Here is a 27,052-nt window from a genome sequence, read left to right on the forward strand (position 1 = left end):
ATGAGCATAGTCTGGAGTATATTTTCAAGAAATTTATATTTGGTTTCAATAAGCTAAGCTGCTTCTTGCAATTGTATTCAATCTTTGTGCTTGTTAAACGAATACATTATGTGCATTCCATGCCTTATTGGTCAGGTAAGATAGCTTTTTTTCTGTAGTTTGTATTACAGTATATCATTAGATAAATGATATAATTATATAGCAGAGACTATAAATTTATTTGTAGTAGAATTTATCTATACTGACACTTTCGTTAGTCTCAGCAGACTGCAGTTATAGTATAACGAAATATATAAGACTGCAGTTAACAGCAGCTTCGTTGTTTTGAGACGTGGCTGAGTGCTTAGCAGTGGCATACTAGACACTAGGCATGCTGGTACAATTAAAATCTTGAGGGAGGTTAAATTGGAAACATCCACAATTACAATCAAGGTTGGAAGTTAAATTTCTGTTCAAGATACATCGATATACACTACTGCTGATCCCAAACAAGGGTGGAACTCAAGTATGGTGTCTTCCATTTTCGTTCGATCGGAGTCTTAAGAATAATCTTAATTCCAGAAATTACAGAATGAAGTAATAATGATGTGGGATAGTGCTCATTATAACCATGTAATGTATAATTAAAAGTGCAGCTTTTTTGCATGTAGAAAAAAGCTTCCAACATCCGAGTGGTTTTTCTCCAACTTGGATGCAAAGAATAACATTGCTTCTCAAAATTACTTAAATTTACTGTGACTAAAATTTTGAACGCAGATATATAAACTTGGTGTATACAATACAGGTACAACAAACAACATTGCTTACAGGTGGCCTGTTGCTGTGGATCTGCAGCATGTTCTTTATGCTGTTCGTGCTTGCCAAGCATAAAGACATCAACTGGGACTCGACTTATGTATCTGTTTTTCTTGATATTGTCTGTTGCTGTGAGCAGCATCATGCTTTCAACCAGTGTGCAAGAAGGCTTGACAAGTGTGAGTAGTTTTAGTACGGTATTGATCTTTGTTTGAATTAGATAGGTGCTGTTTTTCTTTCAAAGAAATAATAATAATGTGTGATGGTTGAGCGGCTACAACAGTTGATTGTTTTGGTTAAACAAATGGAAAGTTGTTTTTCATGAAAGTTGAATAAGGTTTTCAAAACAAGTCACTCAGAATGTTGAATACATGCATCCTAGAGTTTTTATTTGTTCGTACAAAGTATTACATAATGCTTTTTATACAGTTGACAACTTTTATAGCAATGAATCAATTGCAAGGAGTAATAGAGTGATGTTGATCTGTTACTGCCAATTTCACAGCATTTACTAAATTATTCCAAAAAAAAAAAAAAAAACAGACTAGAAACAAAGCGAAGTTCTATTTGGTTATCTGCACACTGCACAGCATTTAAATTGTTCAATTATTTTTGTTTCAGATTTGGTTTTATGATGAATTATGTAATGCGATCAATGCGGGAGATCAATGTGCAAAACTTGTCGGTGTAGAAGCCGTGTACAAGATTTTGTTTGGTACAGCTTGCTTTTTTTTCTTAATGATGGTGCTAACATTTGGCATTTCAAGTTCAAGTGATTGCCGTGCAAAACTGCAAAATGGGTGCGTTTATTACATTATCATCATCATCATTTTGTTCCTTCCTCGTATGGAGGGTTGGATACAATGCGCCATTGCTCTCGACCATGAGCTGTGTGTACTGCACATTCATAAGTTAATTTTGTCCATTTTGTGATGTTTGTTGTTCAAATCATTCTTGGTCTGCCTTTACTTCTTTTACCGTTTATCTTCCCTTCTATTAATGATCTTTGTAATGAATTTTGCCTTATTGTGTGCCCGAAATACTTCAATTTTCTTCTTTTGACTGTTTGTAAGAGCATTTTGCTTGAATTGAATTTGGAGAGTACTTCATCGTTAGTGATCTTTTGTTTCCATGAAATTTTTAACATTTGCCTGTATGTCCAGAGCTCGAAGGCATCGATCATAGACATTGTCCAAGTTTCAGAATTGTATAATAGGGTCGACCCATGACGTACTCAACAGAGGCCATGTCATCGTGCGTGCTGGAGTCTAAACTGGAGGCGAACATGTTTTCATGACTTTGACATACCATATTGAAAAGATATGTATAAAAAGTTGAAGTGAACGTTTTTCACCTTAAATATTTATCTTATATGAAAAAGTTTGCTAGAAAATCAATTTTTAATTGTATATTCATTCGCCATTTGCGCAAGCATACTAAAATGATGCAGAGTTGCCAGGTGTGAAAACCCCAACAGATATCTGTGTGCTTTAATCGGTACTGTCCCGTAGTTCTGTTATTGAATTTGCACAATTGTTTTAACATACCCTTCTTTGAACAGGAAAAATCTACAAGAACTATCTTTACTTTTTAAAAACGCAGAAAAGTCTTAGTTTTTAAAATACTTTTTTTTTCTTTCAATTTTAATATAATTCCTATGTGATGAAACTTTACTAAACGTTTCATTTAGCAGTTTTATCTGCGGTTTTTATAATTTATATATTGAACAATTTTTTTAATTTTACTCAGCTTTGTTTTGAAAATTGCACTCCTTTTCATGGCATTTCCTTTAAAAAGTTAATTGTTTTAAACTTCTGGCAACACTGATATTGTGTTCAATAATTGAATTAGGTTTTGCGGTGGTTTTTAAGGTGCTTGCTGTTGAAATGTTATTTAGGGTAGGATATTTGGATAAATGAAATGTTGATTTATTGAAATACTGGCAAATATTGAGTTGAGTACCGAGGCTGAAGGCTAGCTAGCGAATGCCGGTAGCCGCGTCGGTTTCGGTAAAATAATGTTAGGCTACTTGAGGGCACACCCAGAAGTGTTATGAAATTGTGTGAAAAGTAACTTACTTTACGGTACCTTTGAGAATGATGGGAATTGTTGAGGCTAGCTTTGTTCTTTTTTTCCAAATTGGTGTAGCTGTTTTTATTTTTAGTAGAGGTGTAGTATATTAAACGCATGATTGCAGGGTCAGCCTTCAGCTCTTGAGCCTAAAATTGCTTGCATGGTCAGTATTTCAAGGTCGCCATGACTCAGACAAATCTAGAAATCCTATGCAGCATTTTGAAATTCTACTGTAGAAAAATAATTGCTTAGTCTGGCTAGACTTGTGCAGGCTAATACTTTGCTACACTGTAGAACAGTACAGCAAAAATGTGGCATGAAGGCACCCAGGAATTAAGAGACACTCTTATATTCGAACCTGGTTTTAAAATTTTGTTGCCGTCTAAAATACCCGATTGTTCTATACTGTGCATGTAGTATAAATAGGAATAGTCTAATGTGGTATAAGAAGGAATAGTCTAACAAACGCTTTTAAGTTTGTGTGCATTAATAAAAATTTAGCCTCCAATTTTGAGACCAGCAAAGTTTTTAAAAAAAAAGCAAAACGTTAACATGTGTAGATTGTTCTTATAAAAACTATGCATTTAAATTGTGCTGCTTAAAGTTTGATAAGTTGAATTTGGTCAGTTCATGCGGTCTCAAAGCATCATTTGTGACCTTAATTTTGTCAAACTTGTGCCATTGCAAAGTGTAGCCTATAGTTAGTGCAGGCATAGTTTTCATTACATCTTCATGTATATTTCACAGTATGTTAAGAGGTTATTTGATATTTAATTAAGATGGGTAGAAAATGTTGTGTGACTAATTGCCATGGAAATTATGATGAGGCAAACAAAGAAACAACTTTTCGTTTACCTCGAAATCCTGAAGAGAAATATACCATATATATGCATATACCAGGTGACACAGTTTGCCAATGGGTACTTTATGGTTATATCATGTTTCATGAAGTTGTTAACCACTGTTGCAGAACCTCGTTATGTCGTGTTTTTCACTTTATATCAGATCAATACCAGTTATCTGTGAACAAAAAGTATGCAGCTACATTGGCCAATATTATGTTTAAAAATTATTGTTGTCAATTTTCACCTGTATCAGAAAAGAAAGTAAAACAAAAGATTTTAAAACTTATGCATTAAAAACTTGTTTTTTGTTTGTTTTTCTTTGTTGTTGAGACTTCTGTAAGGACTGTTATAGAACTTCTTTAAATGTCCATTTTCATTCCTGAGAAGTCCTTGCACTGATATTATTTAAAGTTGTCGTAACAGATAATTTTTTCGTTCATTATCTGAACTAAAGTAGCACCACATTAGTTGCGCAACCAGGGGGGCTTGGTTTAGCCCCCCCCCCACTTTACTAAAATTCTGGTTGCGCTACTGGCCACAGTCCTTTCATGTAGTAGTTTTGATTATGTAAGTACATTGTATTTTTGTGAATCAGCTCTATACATAATAATAACTTCAAAGTTAAAACCTTACACATCTACTGTAATTGTTTTTATTATTGTAACACACACGGGAACAACTATTCACTGGAATAGACTATGTCAAGCATATGAAATGCCATGGATGAAAATGTATTTTACATTTTGAAATTTGAAAGCAAAATTTTCATTATAATCGTTTTAGGTTTAAATATACTGTGTTTGCAATGCAATATGGCAATGAAAATGTTCGCCTCCAGTTTAGACTCCAGCACGCACGTTGGTTTGGCCTCTGTTAAGTACGCCATGGGTCGACCAGATATAGCATTTTAAGATCCTGAGACGAGTTGATAAATTTAAACGTTGATTGGTTAAAATATTTTTCATTTTTCCAAATGTATATAGTTCTTGCAATTTCTATCCGTCTAAGAATTTCATGGTCACACCTCCCATCTTCAGTTATTAAGTGACCAAGATATGAAAAAGATTTTACTTTTTGTATAATTTCGTTGTCAATTATAATTTGGAGTACTGAAGTGTCTGGTGATTTTGAGATTATCATTGATTTGGTCTTTTTAGCGTTAATTTTCATATTAAATTCTTTACCAATTGAGTTAACATTGTCCAATATTTCTTGAAGATCTTCTTGTGATTCAGCCAACAGAACAGTATCATCAGCATAGCGTAAATTTGTTATATTCAAGCCACCAACTTTTACTCCTCTCATATCATCAATGGATCGAAAAATCATTTCTGTATATAAATTAAAAAGACATGGAGAAAGTACACATCCTTGGCGTACTCCACGCTTGATATCAATTCCTTTAGACAAATCTTTTTCCATGCGAATAAATGCTTTTTGATTCCAGTACAAATTGATAATAAAACGTAAGTCTTTGCCATTCATACCAATATTGGACAAACAATGAATCAGTTTCTCATGGTTAACTCTATCAAATGCTTTCTCATAATCAATAAAACATGCATATACATCTTTATTTACTATATATGATAATATTATGTTGAAGTCATTTTTGTTTTTTTGGTGGATTACATTTCTTTTTCAACTGTATGATATAATATAAACAAACAGCTTTCTGCTGCACTCCATCAATCCTATAGTTACTTGAATTTTTTTCTTGATTTTGTGTTAGCAGACAACTAACATTTATCTTGTTCTGGTTCCAATTTTTGAATGATGAAAATTATGCTGGCAACACACGTTTGAAAAAGAAACATCTTCAATAGGGGAAGGTGGGGAAGAGTTGTCATGCTGACATCAAAGCGCTCAATTTTAGCAAACAAATTAGATAGCCTATCTTAGACCTATTGCATTATTTTTTAATTAAGATGTCACCGACAACTGCCCAGAATATGAAACTTTGTGTGTTTTGCTTTCTTGTTTACAAAAAATTATCTTTATTCTGGGTATCCGTACCCGTTTTGCCTCGAGAATGCAGCAAAATGGGCATAGTATAAGGGGTCTGCTACTATTCAGTGAGTCCGATTCGGTGAGTCCGACTCGGTGAGTCTGATTCGGTGAGTTCCTAACTTTTAACCCCTAACCCTAAAACGGCAATGATAATTAGACTACGGTACCCGATAATTTAAAAAAAAATTGAAAAGAACCCACGTTAAGGGATCGGACTCACCAAATCGGACTAACCGAATCGGACTCACCGAATCGGACTCACCAAAATGGGCCATTCCGTAGTATAAGAGTACTTTGCCTCGTATTTCATTTTGTTATTTAGTTGTCAAGGTCAAGCAAATTTTTGTAAACTTGTTAGAATAAATATCCATTTATCCATGAATAAAGAAGTCAGGTTTGGTAACCAGCAAAGTTGTTTTAAATAAAGCTTTTGCCGCCATAAATCCAGCTTCTTCAGTGGTCTTATTCAAACAGAATCACACCAACTGTTCGACAAATTCATCTTCCTGTTTCTGTTCTCCAAAACAAATTAGCTAAATGTTTGAAAACAATTTTTACACCAAAAAAATATTGCTTCTTTTAGGCTGTGTTACAAGTGGTATCGAAATGTTTGTTTTACCCCATTCATCCTAATATCAAAATACTAATATACCTCAACTCCTAAATTATCATTACAGTGTAGAAGACAAGTTTTTACATAACAAAGTACCGTACTGAGAAAGCTATTTTAACCTCTTGGCTGCCGGGTGTGACACAAAAGTTTCAAATTTTTTGTGTGGATTCAAGTAGTTTTAGAAGATGGAGAAAAAAGTGGTATTTCTATTAAATGTAATTTTTTCAATAGAGCAAATGTCAGTTTTGCCCCGGGCGCCTTCACCTGCAGGCTGTATAATTGTTTTGAAATAAGTATGTAACTACATGTTACACTTATAATATTTGTTACTGTTGGCCAGACTTCATCTATTATAGCTCAACAATCAACATTGAATTGTATTGAGGTTGAATTAGTTAGTCAACTCATTTTGTTGCCTAAAAAGTTATTTTGATTATTTTATGCAAAGGTGAAATGTATTTCTTTTAAGTGAATTATAGCTTGACTGGGAAGTTATGTGACTCTATTTCTATTTTAAACTGCTGCTGTTATTATGTTTCATTGTCGTTGTTGCATGTAAGCTTATGTTTCTGACGAGTCATTTACATACCGATACTTCAAAAGTTCAAATTGAGTTTTGATCTGGTGTTTACCGAAAAACGTGTCATTTTTTCAATTTTCCATTAGGTTTTGGTTCCTGAAATTTCTGGCTCTTGCTGCACTGTGTATTGGTTCTTTTTTTATTCCCAATACAACAACGTTTGTTCAAGTAAGTTTAAAAAAAAACGTTGATATAATGGCTTACTAATGTCATGTAACATGCTTTGTAACTAGTCTGTAGCCTAACATGACAATATATTTAGTGTGGATGAGAATGTGAATGCTGAAACACTACACTATAAAATGCAAATCTGAATGTATGCACTATGCAGTCACTGAAACTAACAGAGAGAAATATTTTTTTATTTTTTGTTGCAGTGAAAGTAACAGTTGTTAGAAGACATGAAAGCTGTATATATTGTCTTTTTACACCCAGAAAATATAAAATCAATAAAGTACGAAAAATGATATATAACTTATAATATATAACTTATAATATATACTCTGTGAATTTGCAAAAAATATTTCGCTCTAGAAACGATTGACTGGATAGGCTATTGCATAACTTTATAGATTACTGAAACAACTGAAGTGGCATAAACATTATTCACTGACATACCGTAGTTTAACAAACCAAATACCGTATACATATAAGTGTAGTTTCTACATGTTTACTACTGTATCACAGATACACAATTTATAGTTATGCTTTTGCCTAAACAAAACAAGCATGTTTTGTAATATCTTGAGACCAATTTCATTACTATCCCCCACAGGCATGGTTTTATATTTCAATGATCGGGGGAGTGTTCTTCATCTTTCTTCAACTGGTTTTGCTGATTGATTTCGCACACACTTGGAACACGAGCTGGCTGTCCGGAGCTGATGACAACAAAGGATGGATTGTCGGTACAATGCTGTTGGTATTAATATAACATATAAATAGCTGCCGGTTCAATTGGTTTACAATTTACCCAATTGTAAAGTTATTTTTTATGTTACAACTTAATAGTCGGCAATTTTAAGAAATTATTCTGTCAGGTGATAGCTACGTTAGGGTTGCCATATGGTAGATTTTTGTCTGACATGTCAAAGATGTTAGTAAAGTGTTTAAACGTCACTGATTGTTTTTAATAAAATCACATAACTAGGATCACATGGTTTGAAATCGGGTACCTTCTCGCGTAAATATCACCGCATCCGCCACTTAGCCACTTCATTATGTCTCAAACAATGGAATTCACTGATAAAAGGAAATAAGGCCTTTGAAATGGTGCCTCTACAAAGGGCTGTACAGATACGTTTGTAGCAATATTAATCTTTGCTGATGTTTAGGCTTGGGAACTTTTACTTTTTTGATGTATGCCGGAGCAATAACAGTGTTTTCATTGACCATCGCTTACTACACCGACTCGGAAGGTTGTACTTTAAACAAGGTTTTCATTGGCCTCAACTGGACCCTGACAATTTTGATTTCTGTTCTGGCAATAACACCGAAAATTCAAGAAAGTAAGTTTCCGCACCAAAATATTTGCAATATTTCAAAGATATTTGTATTTCTTGCCCCTCAGTGCTGTCCTATTACGTCATGTCGCGTATAAATAAGCGGATTTTAACTGCACACTTATCGGGCGTTGAAGCGTGAAAACAGTGTTCTCGTGAATGTTTGCCTGGTTTTGTTGCGTAAAGTGATAAAATTTATTGTGACGACATAAACGTACCCTCAGATCAGCCTCAATCCGGTCTTCTCCAGTCATCAATGGTTGCTCTTTACGTCAGTTATCTCACCTACTCTGCCATAGCAAGCAACCCTGGGGAAATAAGTGAGTTTACAACAATAAGTTCTATTATTGTATTTGTTTTGTGGTGCCAATATTGCGATTGTCAGATGTTTTATTTAAAATAGTGTGGAAAGTGCAAATAATTATCTCGAATTTATTGAGCTGGGCACAAACGTCGCTGGTATTTATGAATGTTGCTTCCAGGAATGTTCCAGAATGGAACTGTAATCCCTTCCATCTCCGGGACAAACCTAACATCTTGTTACCAGGGCGGTGACCCAGAGACTTCCAGAATTATCTCGATCGTCACCGGTCTTGTGATTGTCTTTATCGTTCTACTTTATATTTCGTAAGGTTTTTTCTGTATTTTGCTTCTGATGTATACATTAGTTTTGGAAGACTTACTGACAGCATACTATGTATTCGCTGTGTTGAACGATGCACTCGTTACTTCAATGAATAGGCTACAAACCTCTGAAAGACACATAATAATTTTTTTTTGTCTAAAGCTCTCCGCTAACCCAACGCAGTATACTTCTGTAGAAACATTTAGAGAGTTGATACTTGCGATCATTCATGACGGTTTACCCTTTGTGACGTCATCCATCTAATCCTTTCCGTCAGAAACATTTGAAAAGTTGTTGAGTTTTTCCACAGTTTTCGTTCCACGTCATCAGACGGAGATCGCCTGCTGGTGCGTGGTCAGGTGAAGCCAGAGGAACCAACGTTATGTTGCTGTTGTGCGGGAGGTGACAGTATGGGCGAAGGTAAAGTTTGAGTCATGCTGTAGCCGAGTGGAGTCGGTGAATATCTGGGTGTAGTCTGTGTATTTGAGGAGAAATGAAATGTTTTTTGCTTTTGTGATGTTGAAGATTTGATAATATTAGGTTAGGTTGCTTTTGCACTGACGTTTGCATTATAGACTGCCAAATGCCAATGATATGCATAGAAAACAATGTATGACAATTAAATAAAATATGTATTGATCCTTTTTATAAGAAACACCATTGTTTTATTGTAGTTGTTTCTGACGAAGATAAAGGCCAGCAAGTGGTGGATGACGAGCAGGACAGCGTGACGTATTCGTATTCTTTCTTTCACTTCATGTTCTTCCTCACAACTTTATATGTCACCGTTACTCTAGCAAACTGGTTTGTGTAAGTATTGCTCTGTGCTTGAGATGTCTTTTAACATGAGGTGGAAGTTGCAAGTTGTATCTTGGACACGAAGTGATTTGCAATAGAAGTGTTTGAACATTTATTGTCGAAGTTTCTTCACGTTGGCGACCTTGGAATACGAGGGCCTTCACATTACGTCACCAGGTTGGCGGCATACGTCATGTGGATTGTGGAGGGATACAGTGAAACAAGGAAATGGCGTTATGTGCTTGCTGGACGACCTCACAGTAGTAGATCCTAGCACGCACATCAGCTGTTTCATGTTGCTAGAAGTATGACCCGTTGAACACATAACTTGTTGAGTTTTTGTTCACTTTGATTTAGCTCCTCCACCTTCTTCATAACAAGATTTCAAATATTCAAAGTGAGCAGATAACTAATCCACTGAAGCTTGTCAGCAATTTTTCTTATTACTCACAACTAATTTACATATATTTTCTATCTACAGAGGAGGAACATCGGCTCTGACTTTGCAAGAAAATTTGACGAACGGAAGTACCACGGCGATGTGGGTGAAGATTGCCACCTCGTGGGTTGCCATTGTGTTGTATGTGTGGACACTGGTAGCGCCATCGTGCTTTCCAGATCGGGAATTTTCATAAATACGGTGCGTTTGAGATTGAATGTTCTGCCCCTACAATTAGGTATGACTTTCGATGTCACTACATGATGCTTTTATTCACTGCACAATTGTGTTACCAGTATAACCCAATACTTCAATGGCCAACGACATGTCTGATAAATCAATCAAGTATGATTGATAGCTATCGTATTATAACTTCGTTGTGTTTGATTATACTTTTCTAAATTTAAGGTTGGCAACAAAAAGTTCCCCTGCTCCCGTCTTTTCAATTGGTTAATGTAATTATTATCTGGTCAGCAGTGACGTGTCATAATGCCGAGGGAATGGTTGTCCACACAGATCGGTGTCTGATGGCATTTATGCTTTTGTTTCATTCTTAAGCAGTTTCACAGAGCTGGGTTGTAAAGACGTTGTTGTAATCTACTTTAATTCTCTATCTTTGAAGTATAAAGATCTTGTTTTTTACTTCAGTTTTATGTTTTCTGTTCACCTTATTTGGTGGCAGTTCCTTCCTGGCGACATGTTTTCTTTGACTATATCAGCTTGTTTGTGTAGAACCTCATCATGAAATGGTACTGTGTGTTTTTTGCTGTCCTCACAAAACTCTGCGGTATCTGTAGGCTTACGTACATACTTCCATGTCAGCTCTGCTCAACAGGAAATGTCCGAACTACTGGAAGCTAGTTTGCATTCATCAAATGTTGGTATTTGCACAACAATCTAACCTCTCAGTGTAATTTATTAAGAATCGATTTCGTTATAATAATAGCGTCTGTAGGGAAGTCACGTGACTCTTTCAAAGGTAGCTCTTAAGTTGAAATGGTTATGTTAAAACAATTATGTTTCTGATGGAAAGTAAAAGTTTTGTACAATATGTATCTAAAAGCATCGAATGTTTGCAATGGAAAAGACAACATTCGGGGGCACGATCTTAAATATTTTTTACCCGTGTCTACTTGCACTGGAGAGTTTAGGACAATCTGGTGGAGGAGGTGGTCACCCCTTGACATAGCTTGCAAAACCAGATTACGTACGTGATTTTTCTTACGCAGTCTAGCTGGGGCAAAGCCTGATAGCACCTGCAGAAAGTTAGTGGGAGTTGGCAGCAGGCAACCGATAATTATTCTCATGGTGGTGTTGATGCCGTATTGATTTACATAAGAACCTACTCTGTGGCGAACTGTTTTGATCCAACAACCGGCTGACATTCCTTTAATAATACTAAGACCTGTTTGCGTGAACCACAGCCACTACTATATTTACCGGCTGTTGATTTTATTTTTATCATTTATGATGAATGCTGCTGTTTTGATACATTACGTGCTTTTACATTGAGGCTAGTCGGCTGAATAAACAGATTTTATTGCTTGTTTGTTATTATGTCATACACAGTAATTGTTTCAGGTTACGATTTGAATTATTGCAGTCCCGTTGATATTGCCTTTACCTTTCTACCATCTCGTTGTTTTAACCTTAGCATTGTTATTGGTCGCCGTTATGCTTATCATATGTTTCTTCAACTGACATACGATCATTATTTGTTGCAGCGTTGTAAACTCGTTTGCTTTTTGTTAAAGTTTGCAAAGCATTTGCGTGTTCATGTTATTCAGATTATTTTGTTGTTTATTCACCTTCCAATCGATTTGTATGATTTTAGAATCTTTAAACGTCGGGGACATTACGAACAAATATAAAGTCGTAACATTAAAGCTTCTGTGGCAATGCGTCCATACTTTCAGCAACTTTAGGTGTCAGCCTTAAGCAGACTTCATCATCCATGACCATAATACGCACACTTTGTGTTATTTTTGGTAGACGGAAAATAGTTTGATCTGCGGCCTGTTCAGTGCCAAGCTTGAATGACGATAAAAATGTCACCCCTCGTTTTGCCACAGTTGAACGGGCAATCCTTCCCATACCTGTCTCGTTTAGGGCACGTTGATGGATTGATGTCGGACGGAATTAAAAAATGAAGTATTAGAATGGATGTAGGTTACAACCGAACTAGTTTCTTTGAAATCTTCACAGCGTCAACGATTGAAACGTCTGGAGCTGGTTTTCTGTTTTGTATGTTTTCTACACTGTTTCCTTATTGGTGTATAGGCATTAGGGTGGGTCGAAATTTGGACTTTTTCTCCGATTTTATTGCTACAAACTTTCTTTCTTGCGAATAGTCATAAAACGACATTCCTGAAAGTTTGAGCTTGATCGGACATCGTGGATTTATCAAGGTACCTGAAGCGATTTTTTCGAGGCTTGAAAATGCATTGTTTTTAATAGGAAGTTGTCTTCACGAGATTTGAAAACGTCATAACTTACTTAATTCTTATTGTAAAAAGATGATTTATGCGTCAACAGATTCAATATAATTAGGAGAATTCAATTCATTGTGTACTGATTCCGGAAAAGGATGACGTCATAAATGACGTCATTAAGCAGTAATTTGCAAATAGCGATAAAACTGATAATCCTACATGCTTTATCTCTAAGTTATTTAATAATGAATTGATGTACTTTCCAAACATAAACATCATGCTGGTACTTGATGACGTCACCTACATTATTAAGATGAAACTGTTAAGATAGCATCAAGATTTTTGTTCGCGTAGAACACTACAGTGTTGTTCAGATACCTGGAAATCAGTATGTAATTGCTGTCAGTCCAATGTCAGGAACAGCTGAAGATATTACAAATGCTCTCATGGACTGTATCAAAAATATAATATGGTGCATTGTGTCAAAGTAGTTACCCCTTCGACACGTCTTCGCTACGTTAGATGGACCTACCAGTGGTGACACAACATTTAAAGGGCCAATAGGGAAGCTTCTAAGTAGAGTTGAATTTGAAGAAGTCAACCTTTTATTTGTGCTTGTGAAGATGGGGCCAGGACATCGTTTGCTACCGGAGCACATAGTAAAAGATCTATCGACTGATTAAAGGTATCTGTACGAGATTACCAATGCCATTAGGAATGGCTATGTTTCATCTAAAGTGATGTATGCAAAGATTGGTGCGTTAAATCATTTGTGGTGGCTAAGTTTCGCTTCACGTTGCTACAAACTATACACCAGTGATCACAAATTGCCAAGTGACATTGCAGAAAGCTTGAAAATAATTGTTACGCATATAGTCATTCAATATGCCCCAAGCCCCATGTTGATTCAATATAAAATATGAACCATTGTACAAAGACGGACCAAAGCATATCCTTAAATCATTGCAGTGCTGTTCACTTTTGCCTGATAAAATTCGAGACATTGCGTTAACATATGTTAAAAAGAATGCCTATTTTGCACACCCGGAAAGGCAGTGTGGAACAAATCTTTGAAGAACAATATTGTTATTTAAAATCAAGCGAATCATAACTAATTGGTAACGATCCATTATCTATCACAAACACGCAATATTTTCCAGAAGCCATCATACTGAAATGTAATTTAATAATGCATATGATGCCATCAAGTACCAGCATGATGTTTATGTTTGGAAAGTACATCAATTCATTATAATATAACTTAGAGATGAAGCATGTAGGATTATCAGTTTTATCGCTATTTGAAAATTACTGTTTAATGACGACATTGATGACGTCATCATTTTCCGGAGTCAGTACACAATGAATTGGATTCTCCTAATTGTATTGAATCTGTTGATGCATAAATCATCTTATTACAATAAGAATTAAGTAAGTTATGACGTTTTCAAATCTCGCGAAAACAACTTCCTATCAAAAACAATGCATTTTCAAGCATCGAAAAAATCGCTTCAGGTACCTTGATGAATCGCGATTTTTAGAAATGAAGACAATGTCCGATCAAGCTCAAACTTTCAGGAATGTCGTTTTATGACTATTCTCAAGAAAGAATTAAGTTGTTGTAGCAATGAAATCGGAGAAAAAGTCCAAATTTTGACCCACCCTAATAAGCATATATCCAACATTAAGTTCTGTTTGTCAGTTACGCACTCCGGCTTTCTAATGTTGATCCCGCCACGCTTTTACGTTCGAATTTGAAATGTTTTATCTGTGAAAGTTGAGCCACACAGGGGCGGCTCGCTAATGTGTGCTGCGGTACTGCAGCACTCCCACAAAAGTTTTCACGAAAAGTTTTTCAAGTATCTTTGCGCTTCTTCTGCCCAAAATGTACTTTATGTTCTCTCGTCGCAGAATTGCTTACTGTTTTCAGTGTAAATTGTATTTGGAAACCCTGCGTGTGCAAGGAAATATTTTGCACAAGGTTTCAATAAAAGAAACACTCGATTGTGACGTCTAAGAGCCGCAAGTCTTCTTAATTGCCAATACAAACGAATAGCAACACGTTGTGCTGTGTTCAGACAGCACAATTGTAGGCTACTGGATGCTATCCCAAGTGGAACGCGAGTGTTACGTTGTGAAATTTAAGTGCTACGAAATCAGTAGTCTACGTTTTCGCTGATACGTCAGTCTTAGTAACAGAAGGACGCAAATAGGGAGGCACAAGAAAAACTGATACTTTATAGGATAAGTCTGCTTCCCATCCTGGGTAAAATTGCTTGAATTTAGCATGTCATGCAATAAGCAACGTATCTACATCCAAAATGTAAAGTGACATAGACCACGAAAGAATTTTTTGTCGAGTAGGTAATGAAAAAAAGCCAGAGATGACAATATGCTCAGAATGCACCAAATCAAATAGAAGTTTTTAAAATTTTCTAAGGAAGCCCCCCCCAGACTCCTGCTGTTTTATTCGCCTTTGGCGAACACGGCGGCCTGACTTTGCCCGTCTGCAGCACCCCTATTTCTAGAACTCACCAGCCGCCACTGGAGTCATGTGTTGTTCCTATAAGAGAACAGGCTACATTGTCATTTGCAAATAGCGATGTTTGTTCATTGAATAGACCCTATGATGCTACCAACTTTTCAGAGGAGTTATTGTCATTCGGTATACCAGTTACACATTTCAAACGAAAACAAACTGACACTAGAAAGGCCAATATTGGTTTACAAGTGCACAATGCAAAATTCAATGTTTTTCACTAACATCTCACCAGCGGTGTGTGGTTCTTCATCTTTTACAATCCTTACCGCTACTTCATAGGATGGAAATAAAGGTTAGATGCTTATATGGTTGGTTGGTTTTCAATCTTTATCCTCGGACTGACAAAGCCTTGATTGGTTATTCCTGGTAGTTTCACATATTTGTAGACTTGTAGAGGCTCTTGACGTAGGGCAGGTTACCGAGATTGGCAGAGTGAAGTTTCCGATTGTTGAAGTGTTATTGCCGGGGAATTATTCCATTCATTAGGTGCTGCTGAATGGAGAGCAGTCCTGAAATGCGTTGCTCAAGCGCACACCCCGAGAGTCGAACTTGAGCCGGGCGCGTAACCATTGAGCTAACGGGGCGGACAGAGTGTTTGTATATCTGTTTTTGCGAAGTTTTTAATTTGTGTAGTTTCATTACAAAAAAATCATATGGCCCGGGTCTAATTTATTTGTTTTGAATACGGTACCTATAACCTATAGGCTATAGGCCTATTTTTTTAGACCTAAAGATTTCATCGCTGAACACGATGTTGTGTGGGTACACCAGCATCATCTGTTGCTATAAAACTAAATTCTAGCCATGATGTATCACATTGTCGGACCAAACTTGAACGAATTTATTACGGCCGATCCTTTAGCCTGAAAGTTACAATCACCCAAGTCGGTTTTCAGTTGAAATCTAACTTATTTACAAATCACACTCATCCTAAACAGCCAAGAGGCATGCAATTATTGTCCGATTGTTGAAGTGTTGCCGGGAAATTATTACATTCACTAGGTGCCGCTGAATAGAAAGCAGTCCTGAAAGTCGTTGATCAAGCGCACACCCCAAAGAATCAACCATACAATCACTAAGAGAAGACTGAGTTTAGAGACAAATAGTCCAGCTACACCAATGCATGTTTTAGTCGCAACTGAAGATGGCGGGAGAGAGGCAAGGCAGGATTTTAGAATTTTAAGATCTTTAGGACACTCTTCAAAAGCTTCGTAAAAAGCGATCTTTGTTGGACTGGATGCAAAGGGAAATTGTAGCCTGTAGATCGAATTTCATTCTGTATTTCTGCTTTGGATTTTTTCTCTGGGTATTCCTCGTTGACATCATGGTCGTTCGTATGAAGCAGAAAGTTTGTGGTCAACCGAAAGGAAGGACTTGGAACCAACTTTTCGTCAGATCGTCAAGTGTGCGGAGGCCTGTTATTCCGTAGGGAGGGGAATAGATGGGGCACCAAAAGATGATGTGGTTGGCTGGTTGCTCCGTCGCATTGTACTGACACGCAGTAGAGTCCCTCATGCTCCAGCGTGTCACACAAGCATTGAAGCGGCCAACTCCCGTTCTTAATCGGTGCAGTTGGTCACAGCGGAAAACCATTCGTGGGAAAGTTGTAACATAAAATTCCCGAATCCTTTCGTCTGTATGCGATAACACCGAAAAAATACTCTTCTGAAAACGTCTTTTCACGAATAGTATTTCAAGAAAAAATAGCCACAGGCTGTCGAAAAGGGAGCGCAACGCGGTACGCACTAAAACTTGTCACTACAATACAGCTTACTGAGAATAAAAGACGGAAATTTCGTCTAGTTGGTAAGCACAAGCAAAACAGTTTTAATATTCGACCAACCTTTCCAACGACAATTCTACAATGACGAAACTGACTTGAGATATTTCAAACCACATAACTTGCATACTGTGACGTAACAGTGATAAGCATTGTTGTATCATTCCAGCACAAGGTAAATTTGGCTTATGCAACATTTCGTAATTCAAGATGGTGAAATACCTTACAGGTGTTACAAAGGATTGTGCAATCTCTGCTCATTTTTTAGTAACATTCCATGACGTAAGACACCAGGTTAAGTAGACCTTAACGGTTTTATGTGACGTTTGATTTGGGGAACGATTGTCCGTAACAGCAGTGTCACCCACTCCCGTCTCTGCTCAGAACCAAGTGGGAGTGAGGAGACATATCAAATAGAACGAGGCGGGATTTTATTTTTGGTGCAGTGCTCAATTCCTCAGACCAGGCATCTGACGTGCTGAAATCAGCGAGCTGGAGTTTTGCAGCAGGCCTTACAAAAGGGCGCCGTGATGGTAGGCGTTGTGTGATTGGGACATTGAGAGTAGATACGCGATCGTGTAGGCCTAGTAGGCTATCTGGCTCGGATCAGCACAGGCTTTTTTTACTAATGAAGAAACCAGCGCTTCTCTGCGTACGTTAGCGGGTAGGATACCTGACATCATCGTCACTTGTATGAACTCCAATGTTCCCTTTAAAAGATGGTATGATGTAACCATGACCAGATCATTTTTCTTACGATAAAGCAAGAAAGAAGAATCCATCATCTGATCATATTAATCTGGAGTCTCCAATCCAAGTACATGGCAAGCCTACAAATTCCTTCCTTTTTCCTTGCTTTGATTCAGTTTGTTTTTTTAGCGAGCAATTCCATTTTATAAGGGCTCTTTCTTTTTCATAGAATTTCTTGTGAATGCATTCAAGCAATTTTTCTTTTCAACATTGTATAGCATCTCTCTGGCAAATGGTTTGCTCTTGCTTTAATTATGTTAAGGCTCTCTGCCAAATCACGAGGAACTCTGACCCTTTAAATCCATGTCAAAAAGTGCAAGGGACAGCTTATAAATATTTGCTTTTATTTTCTAGCTTTTTTATATTAGGCTACTCTAGGCCCACTTTAAAATTTCCAGTAAGTAATTACTATCTTACTTGAAACTGGCCCTAGAGGGCACTTTGAAATTATCAAATCTGGCCTGCCTGGGAAAAATATTGGACACCCCTGCTTTAGATCATAAAAAAATGTGCACAAAGTAATGAAACCTCAAAAAGAAGTCCACAACTTTTTTATTACAGCACAGGCGTTTCCGTGAAATATCATTATTAGGCTACCATCAACGGGTTGCATTTCTTTCATTTTCTAAAGCTGAAGGGAGTTGGCGAAAGATATCACAGCCAATTTAAAATTATAGTTTCGGGAGAGTTTAAGCCTACGGTATCGAAAAAGCGCTGTTACTACGGTACTGGTAATGTAAAGTTTTCAAACAATAGGATGATAAAGGGGGTCTCACAGTTGATACCTATTATACATCCCACAGTTGGGTAACTTTGAGGGATGAGATTTTTGTTTTCGGCAACTCAAGGAGGTGAATAAAAAGTCCTTATAAAGCGGAGGGTTGGTATAGTAGGCGAATCGACATTGTTCCGTATCTAACGGCTCGGTAAGCGCTAAACGTGTACTCTTGTCGGACCGCCGCTTAATTGTACGTTTTTGCGTGCACTCCAGAAAAAACAATGGAAGCAAAATCGTAAAAAATGGTACGGTAGTTGTATTTACACGTAATAGGCTACAGACGCAGCCTCTAAGGAGGCTACGGTACGACAGTATTGTTAAATCTTAAGTGGGGTTAAGTCCTGCAGTGTTACAGCTGTCAGTACCAATAAACAACATACTGAAAAATCACAAAAGGTGTCGATGTTTTGACGAACTAAGCCTAGTATATAGAGTAGACGAATAAGATAAGAATTTCGCAGAGACCATCAAAAAAGTGCTTATTCGGTACTGACAAGAGTTCGGTTGCCAGTTGCTTTTTCTCGGTAGCGTTATCAGCAATTATCCCACCAAATTGTTTGCATCTTGGGTAGAGTTGTGAAGTTTTTCAACAACAAGCTCAAGCGTGGAGTCGAAGCGAAATTGCATTAATGGAAAGCAAGAACCATCTCACTGCAGGTGTTTGCGTAGCCTGAAAGCCGAAACAATTGAATGCATTTAAAATTGAGATGAAGGTTTAAGTCTAAGAAAGAAGCTTAACTAATAAAATTCATACGGTTTTGATAAAACCAAATTGCACCCTAAATCATTAGTTTCGGCCAACCATGATAAGGTTAAAAACATGAAAACGTTGCTATACTGTGAATAATAAAGTAAGCGCAGCTTCTCGGTTTTTGCAAAGACTTTTGTGCTCAGTGTGTTGCAAACTTGTTGATGAACTAGCATGCACAAACAATTCCGCATACAAAAATAAACGAGTAAATCATGTGCCCGAAGTTTCCATACACTTGAACTGTAACCACCATTGTTGAATTGATATAAAGGCTATAAAAAATAAGCCATTATTGGGCCACAAAAGCGACAAAGGCCAATTTGTTTAGATTTTCCGGGGGTGCAAGACTCCAAGCACGGTAGTCTATTCTGTTTGTGTCTACTGTACAAACCTTTCACATGAAAACTCGATACACTATCGGAAAACTATGAAAATACGAGAAAAAGACTTCGTCAAATTACAAATTGACAGGCCATAGCAGATTTGATCAACATTTGCAAATTTCAGGAAAATATCACTTTTGTCATGTTGCTCACAAACTGTTGATTACTTGCTGACAAGTGTACTGCACAGGAAATAAAGTTAACACACAACTGGATCAATTGAAAATATATATATATTGGCAATAAACAGACTTTTTACATGCTTTTGGTGAAAACAATGCTGCAAATATTCTTCCACAACCCCTAACAAATAACATGCTGCAACTTTCAATGCAAATTTTATCATTGATCAGAAGCTGATTGTCGGGCCTAAACTAGTCAAAAGCGCCTCCAAGCAACCATGGTGGAAGCTAACTTTTCCATTGGTGGTCCTGCACGGTGTATAATGGAGACAATGCGGTATGCAAGCTGTATAACAGTGTATATGCTGCGATTTCAACCAAGGTGTGTTTGTCTTCACTCCGCAAATTGTTGAAATATCGTATGACGGCATTTTGTGCTTGACTGCCCTTTTATGTCGCCAAAGAAAATGTTTTTATAACAACCATGGCGATTCTGAGGACTCCCCAGGGCGGTAGATTTTGACGTGTCCGGAGTCGGCCAGTTATAAATCGAGGAGTCGGAGCGTATATATTTTCGTCCGACTCCACAGCCTTGGGACTCCCGACTTAGAGGGCATTACATTTGAGGATTGCGCCAATCATGAACACGTTTTGAATCCATCAAAATAGTGTATGATAATAATGATTTTCTTGAACGATCAGCAACTATCAAAAACACTTTCATGAATGTTTATGAAGTATTGGGAACATCTTCGAGAGATAGCCAACTGTAAATGAATAAATTGAACGCATTTCCCATTAGTTGTGTTTTATTTGCTTTGTTGTGTATTGACTCACCCAAAAGACGTTCGATTAACATTGCAATTCATAAACTAGCCCTTGCGGTAGCACCAATTGAGCATCACCAAATATCGTAACGTGCGTCATTGACAGGCCTGAAATGTATTTCGTAGAGCAGCGTTGGAACTGGGATTTTAAATCGAAGGAAAACTTTCACATGCAATTATTACACTTTTGTGACAAAAATATAAATTAACAAACTAAACGCAATCCAGTGAGACGGAGAACACAGTCATGAGAGTATGCCGCACACTGTAGTCCAACTTAACCGTGACCATTTCTTGTCAATGTTTGCTCCAGCAACATTTAAAAACTGAATCTTGTACTTTTAGGGGCAAGAAGATCATTTGGTGCAACCTGCTTTCCACTGAAGCGGTTCAGCCGCTGAGCTGTTCAGCTTCCATTCATTATTGGTTTTAGTCTTGTATTTTGCGACTGGGAATTGAAAGATAGTATAATATGGTTTGAGATTATCATGCAATTGGTGGGTATTTCTAACAAGCCTTATCACCATGGCAACTTGTCAGATAGCCAATTACAATCTCAATCATGTTGAGTCAGCTCAAAGGAATAAAACAACTTCATATTAAAAAAAAACATAATTTGTTCCTTTTATGCGTGTGAATGTAGACAGAACTATCAGCGAAGTAAAACAATTTTTACATATCGTATTTTTCAACAACAAAAAAGTTAAATTTCAACTACTGCAGTAGTTTTACAGCATGTACAGATTGATAATAAATGCGCACATAAAGATAAAGCATTGACTGTAAGCAATTAGCTCCAAACCCCCCAAACATTGATTTGCATACAATTCAAAAGTTCAATCCTTAGAACACTTTGGAAGTCATTTTCAGACAGGAGTCCAGTTCATGAAGATCGTTGCAGCTATCGGTTTATGTTATTTGCTGGATGAGCTCGATCCTTGTGCTTCTTTTGCCTGTTGCTTTTTCAGTTGTTTCTCTCTCATGATTTCCGCATCCCTATGACGATTAAAAGATGGACGAAATATTATAATGCCACGAGTATGATACAAAAGGTGGTTTTAAATATATTTTTATGCGTTTGGTCTACAACGAACTGGTGGTTAACCAATGGCTCTGCACCTCTATTGGGAGTCAGAACCCTCAGAATAAGATATACAGTAGGGTGTTTTTAATTTTCTCATATTGTAAGTTTGATTTGTACAGGGCACCAGGTTGTTACAATTGGTAAGAAAACAATGTCTTTCAAATTTCAAGAAATTATTTCAACATTTACAAGTTGCGCAAGGAGGTTGAAAAATTCGCAAAATCAATAAAACAAGCAACTTTACAACACGCAACTAAATAACCAGCTTTATTCAGTACTTTTAATATGCACGCATTTCAAGCACGTTTATAGGATAACAAAGCAAATATAGCAACAAAGCAACTATTCCTCCAACAACGCGTGTTTCACCCATAACCGAGATGATCAGAAGCAGTGGCGTATTTAGAAAGCTTATTAAGGGGGGGGGGCAATACATTGTGTCAGTCAGCCGTGTAGCGGTCTAGAATCGCCAAAAATACCGTTATATGATATTTGAACGGCCCCATACTTTAAATCAAGAGCGATTCTGCAGAAGTAAGTTACTGTTCCAATCAATGAACCAACAAAAGATATCAAACACTTCAGAACATAAACAATAATGGAACATAAACAATAAGTTAGTCTTTTCGACCTCGAACATTTTTGAATATTCTCGACGATTCGCAATGACAGCCATCGCATTAAACTTAGAGTTTGCGCTTGGCAAATATGTCAATGACTGCATCATACTCGAGTACAATATCCTTGTTTAATACATCTGAGCTAGACCATCCAAACATGGCTTTTAATTTTTTTTGGCTACGGGAAATTTTCTTCGATGATGCTCCACTACCTGCAGAACGTACTGTTTCTGCTCCTCATCTCTGGTCAATGTCGAATTGAACTCTGTCATAAGCGCCACTCCTCGTTTTGCCAAATCGTTTGTCACCCTCAGGGCAGAAACTGTTTCCTTGGCACTTTGGTACGCCTCATTTTCAGCCCAGTATTTAGGATCAAGGGTTAAGAAGCTTTTGTCTAGACCAAGTATTGTGAATAATCGTTCAGTTGCAGTAGTGCAGAAATCAGACAGTTTTCTCTCAGCAATATCGGTAGGTACCACGGCCCGGTTTGGCGGATCTTCCGATCCATGACTGTTTGCCATACTGCGAACCATGTCCCTCTTATCAATGTCAGTGACTCTGCTGTCAAACAGTGCAAAGGCAATGAGACCTTCCGACAATTACCACAGGTGTCTGGAGTAAGCCTTGAAGGCTAATTGAGATATTTCTTCATCAGCATACGTTGTTAAGTTCTTCATAAAATTTAGGTCGTTGAGAGGTGCCTGTATGGCTGAATCACAGCTGTACCAGTGGCCTATGTAAACACTCACAATAAATAAGCACATGCGTAGCAATTGACTGGACGTTTTGGGCTGCGTCTGTCTTCGGCCAGTGGTACGAAGGTCCAGTTGGAATTGCTTCCTGAACAGCCATATTTTAAGGGAATATATTGCTCGTGCCATCCATCTAGCTCGATGAAGTGCACCAGGGTGACGAAATTTAACATCTCTCTTCGGCACTCCTCTGAGAAATATGATACTGAGTTCTAATAATTCAGCGTAATCGTCCCGAGGATGATTGAGATCTAGCTTGTCGCCGCTAACTTCAGGATTTCTGCGCGGACAGGTCGTAACTGATCAGAAACAGCAGGATCGTCCAGAGATGTGCTGAAGTTTGCTTGATCTATATTTGGCCAGAAGTCGCGGAATCGAGCGAATAAATCGATGACTGGGGACTTAGAAACAGCATCTACCAGAGAGAAAACTTTTTCAAGGACAATCTCCAAGGAAATGACCTGAACTGCTACCTACCAACCAAATTTTATCTTTAGGCCTTGTCACAGCCATTGTACAACCGCAAATTGTTAGTAAACTGAAATAAATGCAACAACACAACAGACATGACAGTGTAATTTTTGTAGTTTTACGAGGTGTTGCAATTGTGACGTAACAATGCTTTATTTGTTCTCTGAAGTGACGTAGCCTACAAGTACCGGTAATCGCTTATATTCCGCTGCTAGATTATAGGCTAAACAACGTAAACTTTAGCTTCCTTGCGCAAGTAGTAAATGTCAACGGATTTCAACAAAAATTTGCCAAAAGGATTTTTTTACTGAAAGGAAATGAACACCACCCTGTACATTATTAATAATTGCAATGATTGCTGGTACCGGAATAATGCAGATTCAAAATCACATGATAAATGATGAAAAAAACTAGAGATGTACCGATATATCGGTATCGGCATCGGTATCGGTGATATCGGCCATTTTTTGAGTATCGGTATCAGCATCGGTAAAATTTGGCCGATACTAAACATGTAAAAAAAGGCGTTTGCTGCGGATTTTCTGCGGAAACAAAAATATAGATTTTTTAAAGTAGTAACTAACGTCACCTTGAAGTAGAAAAATAACAACCTGTTCAAATTTTTGATACCTCACAGTCCCATGACATCATGCGCGCACCTTTTGGCATTGTTTGCTTACAGTGATTCTTTCACTCAAACTAAACGTTTTGTTTCGGCAGTTTTGCGTTGTTCGATTCTTAAGTTGTGAAGGAGACTCAATTTCTCCAATATTTATCATTTGTGTTTTTTTTTTACTCTCAGCAGAGGATAAAACCAGGCCAAGACTACCCAGGTGGCGGGAATGTGTAGTTTTGCATCGTTTTTGCGTTGCTGGACGTTTGAGGGACCCGTGTGGCTTGGTTGTTTTTTGGTGGGCTGGTTCTGTCAGTTTGTGATTTGGTTTTCGCTTTTCGTTGTGGTGGACTCACCAGGCTTGAACAATGTTGTGGCGGAGTGGGTGGGCTCGGGGTGGGGCGGTGGGACTGCAAATCCTCACTAAACTAATCAATAAGTAGTCTTGTTGCGCCTGGGATGGCGGCCTCATTGTGGGGGGGGAGTTTCCTTCCCTGCTGTCGGCACGGGGCTGGGCGCTCACTGGTGCGGCGGGCTGTTGCGATTCGCTGGCCATAACGGTGTAGCTTCCACGCTAGCCATTTAGACCATCCAATCAACTATATGTTTCTCGGCAGCCGTTTTGTAGCAAGAATTGACATCGACAAGAATTGAAATGGCTAGTGTGGAAGCTCCACCATTGTGGTTGGGGGGTCGCGGCAGCTCGCTGTGCTGGTGAGTGCTCAGCCTTGTGCCGGGGGGGACGCTCCTTTCTTCGCAATGAGGTTGTCATCTTGGGCGCACCAAGACCATTTTGATTGGTTTGGTGAGGATTCGTGGTCCCATGGCTTTCTTTTTGGGCCTACTTATTCTGCCGTGACATTGTTTGGGCTTGGTGAGGTTGTTGCGGCTAAGGGTGGAAGTTGAATCGCCGACTGGTGGAGCTGGCCTGCTGGGGGCAGCCGAGTTGCACGGGTTTTTTGAGCATTTGGCGGGGTGGGAGCGATGCAGAATTGTGCATTTTTGCTACCTGGGTAGTCTTGGCCTGGCAAAAGCTTTTCAACCAAACAACAAGCGCCCTTAGGTTGCACATTACTTGTCGAATAGTTTTTTGTACGACTACACAAATCACTTGGTTTACATTTTACATCTTATTATCAATTATGATAGCCTATTTGGAGAGTTTGCGCAAACACTTTATTAATTTTTCAGAAACCCCAATTATGATGTAATGTTTCTTCCCTTATACCCCAATCATCAATTACGGTGGCTTTTCATTACTAAAACCTACTATTATGACACAACAATGCGGTTGAGATTGGATTCTTGAATCTTTAATAAATTATGCCAATTTAAAGCTTTTTTTAATAGTTTTATGCAAATAAGGTAAAACTTAGCATTTGATATAATTCCTTGCAAATACCAAAATTGCTTCTTTTTGTAACACCAAAGTATCGGCCAAAATATCGGTATCAGTATCGGTATCGGCCTAAAAAAGTGATATCGGTATCAGGATCGGTATCGACCAAAATATTGGTATCGGTACATCTCTAAAAAAAACATATACCGGTGGAATGTTAATAATAGATAAGAAATAGTACAATAACATACATAATGTGTTGAAAGTTTCACAAAATTTCAGAACAAAAACTAGCCAGGTAGTGCCCACATATCTCAAGTTGATAATAAATGAGCTACAGCTAAGACTTCAATTTAAATAGAGTGACTATAAAGGTATTAACCTTTCCATCCTTTGAGTTTTTGAAGCTCCACTCTCTTTTTTCTTTCCCTTGGCTTGTTCTTGCTGTTTTTTTAAATTCTTTGCACGTGCTAGATCTCTTTGATTTCCACCTGAATTAATTGCACCACTTTATCATAACGTTATGTGAAATTCTATGCGATAAGCTCAATCTCTTGCACTATTAATTTGCTTACAATGAGTAATGAGAATTATAATTATGTTAAAACACTTCAGTTATAATACAAAATATTCTTTTAATTAGCCAACAGACCTATGCCACTAGAAATGCTGTCCATTAGGCTACAAAACAACAGATATGATGAATTACGATACAGAAAACAACAGATTGTGATATATACATAAAAAATGAAGTCACCACTTACGTGTCATTGCTAGTTTTTCATCAAAGTTAAAACTTGTATTGTAAAAACTGTCTACAGATCTGTAACTTAGCCTTAAAAAGTAAATAAAACTTTTTTATCAAGAAAATGAATTTCGTGTGAAAATAAATTTCTTTGCATTAAAACTTTTTTATGATAAAAAGATCATAAGTTGACTGTGGTAAGATTGACCCAATTAAGATCTAGGCTATTTGAAGAGCCTCAACAAACGATCTATTATGAATTATGGCAATAATGTTGTCTATCTCAGTTGACTTAAGCCATGTTTTTCAGTATTGTTACAATATGTCTTAAGTCAGTGGTTCCCAACCGGGGTGCCATTTACAATACCAGTCAAATCTAGTACTTTTCCATGATAAGAGAGTACTAGATTTGACTGAAAAAAACACTAGATTCACCAAAAAAACACTAGTATCATAAATACACAATCATTTACATGGATAATGTACAAAAATGACAGCCATTGACATTAGTGAAGTGTTAAAAGTCCTTAAACTTTCAAAATATAACTGAATTTCCTTGAAAGCCCTGAAGTCATAGCCATAGGAGAGTAAAACATTTTGGGGGGGGCAAACAAAATTTGCCCAAATTTTTCAAATTTTCCCCAAATTTGACCATTGCAAATTAATATATATATTGTCAAAAACGCAATATTGCTCACAATTTTTCAGGTGGTGTAGTCCAAGAACTCTACACTCATCAACTTGGCAGTGTATGATATTAAGAGTACACTCTTTGATTAGGTT

The 27,052-nt window shown here is 37.5% G+C and overlaps 2 protein-coding genes across 2 annotated transcripts; one reads left to right on the forward strand and one right to left on the reverse strand.

The window, feature by feature from the left end:
• The first annotated feature begins 22 nt into the window (after nucleotides 1–22).
• Nucleotides 23–14,744, forward strand: LOC145775057 (serine incorporator 5-like). Its single transcript, XM_082586254.1, has 11 exons — nucleotides 23–135; nucleotides 810–974; nucleotides 1,417–1,595; nucleotides 7,003–7,084; nucleotides 7,692–7,824; nucleotides 8,251–8,424; nucleotides 8,643–8,738; nucleotides 8,901–9,045; nucleotides 9,354–9,463; nucleotides 9,718–9,853; nucleotides 10,323–14,744. Exons 1-11 carry the CDS (start codon nucleotides 109–111, stop codon nucleotides 10,474–10,476), a joined length of 1,401 nt encoding a protein of 466 aa, XP_082442380.1. The 5' UTR covers nucleotides 23–108; the 3' UTR covers nucleotides 10,477–14,744.
• Nucleotides 14,745–19,911: 5,167 nt separating this feature from the next.
• LOC145775654 (small EDRK-rich factor 2-like) lies at nucleotides 19,912–26,357 on the reverse strand. Its single transcript, XM_082586985.1, has 3 exons — nucleotides 26,289–26,357; nucleotides 25,907–26,015; nucleotides 19,912–21,641 (listed from the first exon to the last, which is right to left on the reverse strand). The coding sequence occupies exons 1-3, from the start codon at nucleotides 26,293–26,295 to the stop codon at nucleotides 21,560–21,562; spliced, it is 198 nt and encodes a 65-aa protein (XP_082443111.1). The 5' UTR covers nucleotides 26,296–26,357; the 3' UTR covers nucleotides 19,912–21,559.
• Nucleotides 26,358–27,052: the final 695 nt, after the last annotated feature.

Source organism: Aplidium turbinatum, chromosome 8, assembly GCF_918807975.1.
Source record: "Aplidium turbinatum chromosome 8, kaAplTurb1.1, whole genome shotgun sequence".
In the NCBI taxonomy this organism is placed as follows: Eukaryota; Metazoa; Chordata; class Ascidiacea; order Aplousobranchia; family Polyclinidae; genus Aplidium; species Aplidium turbinatum.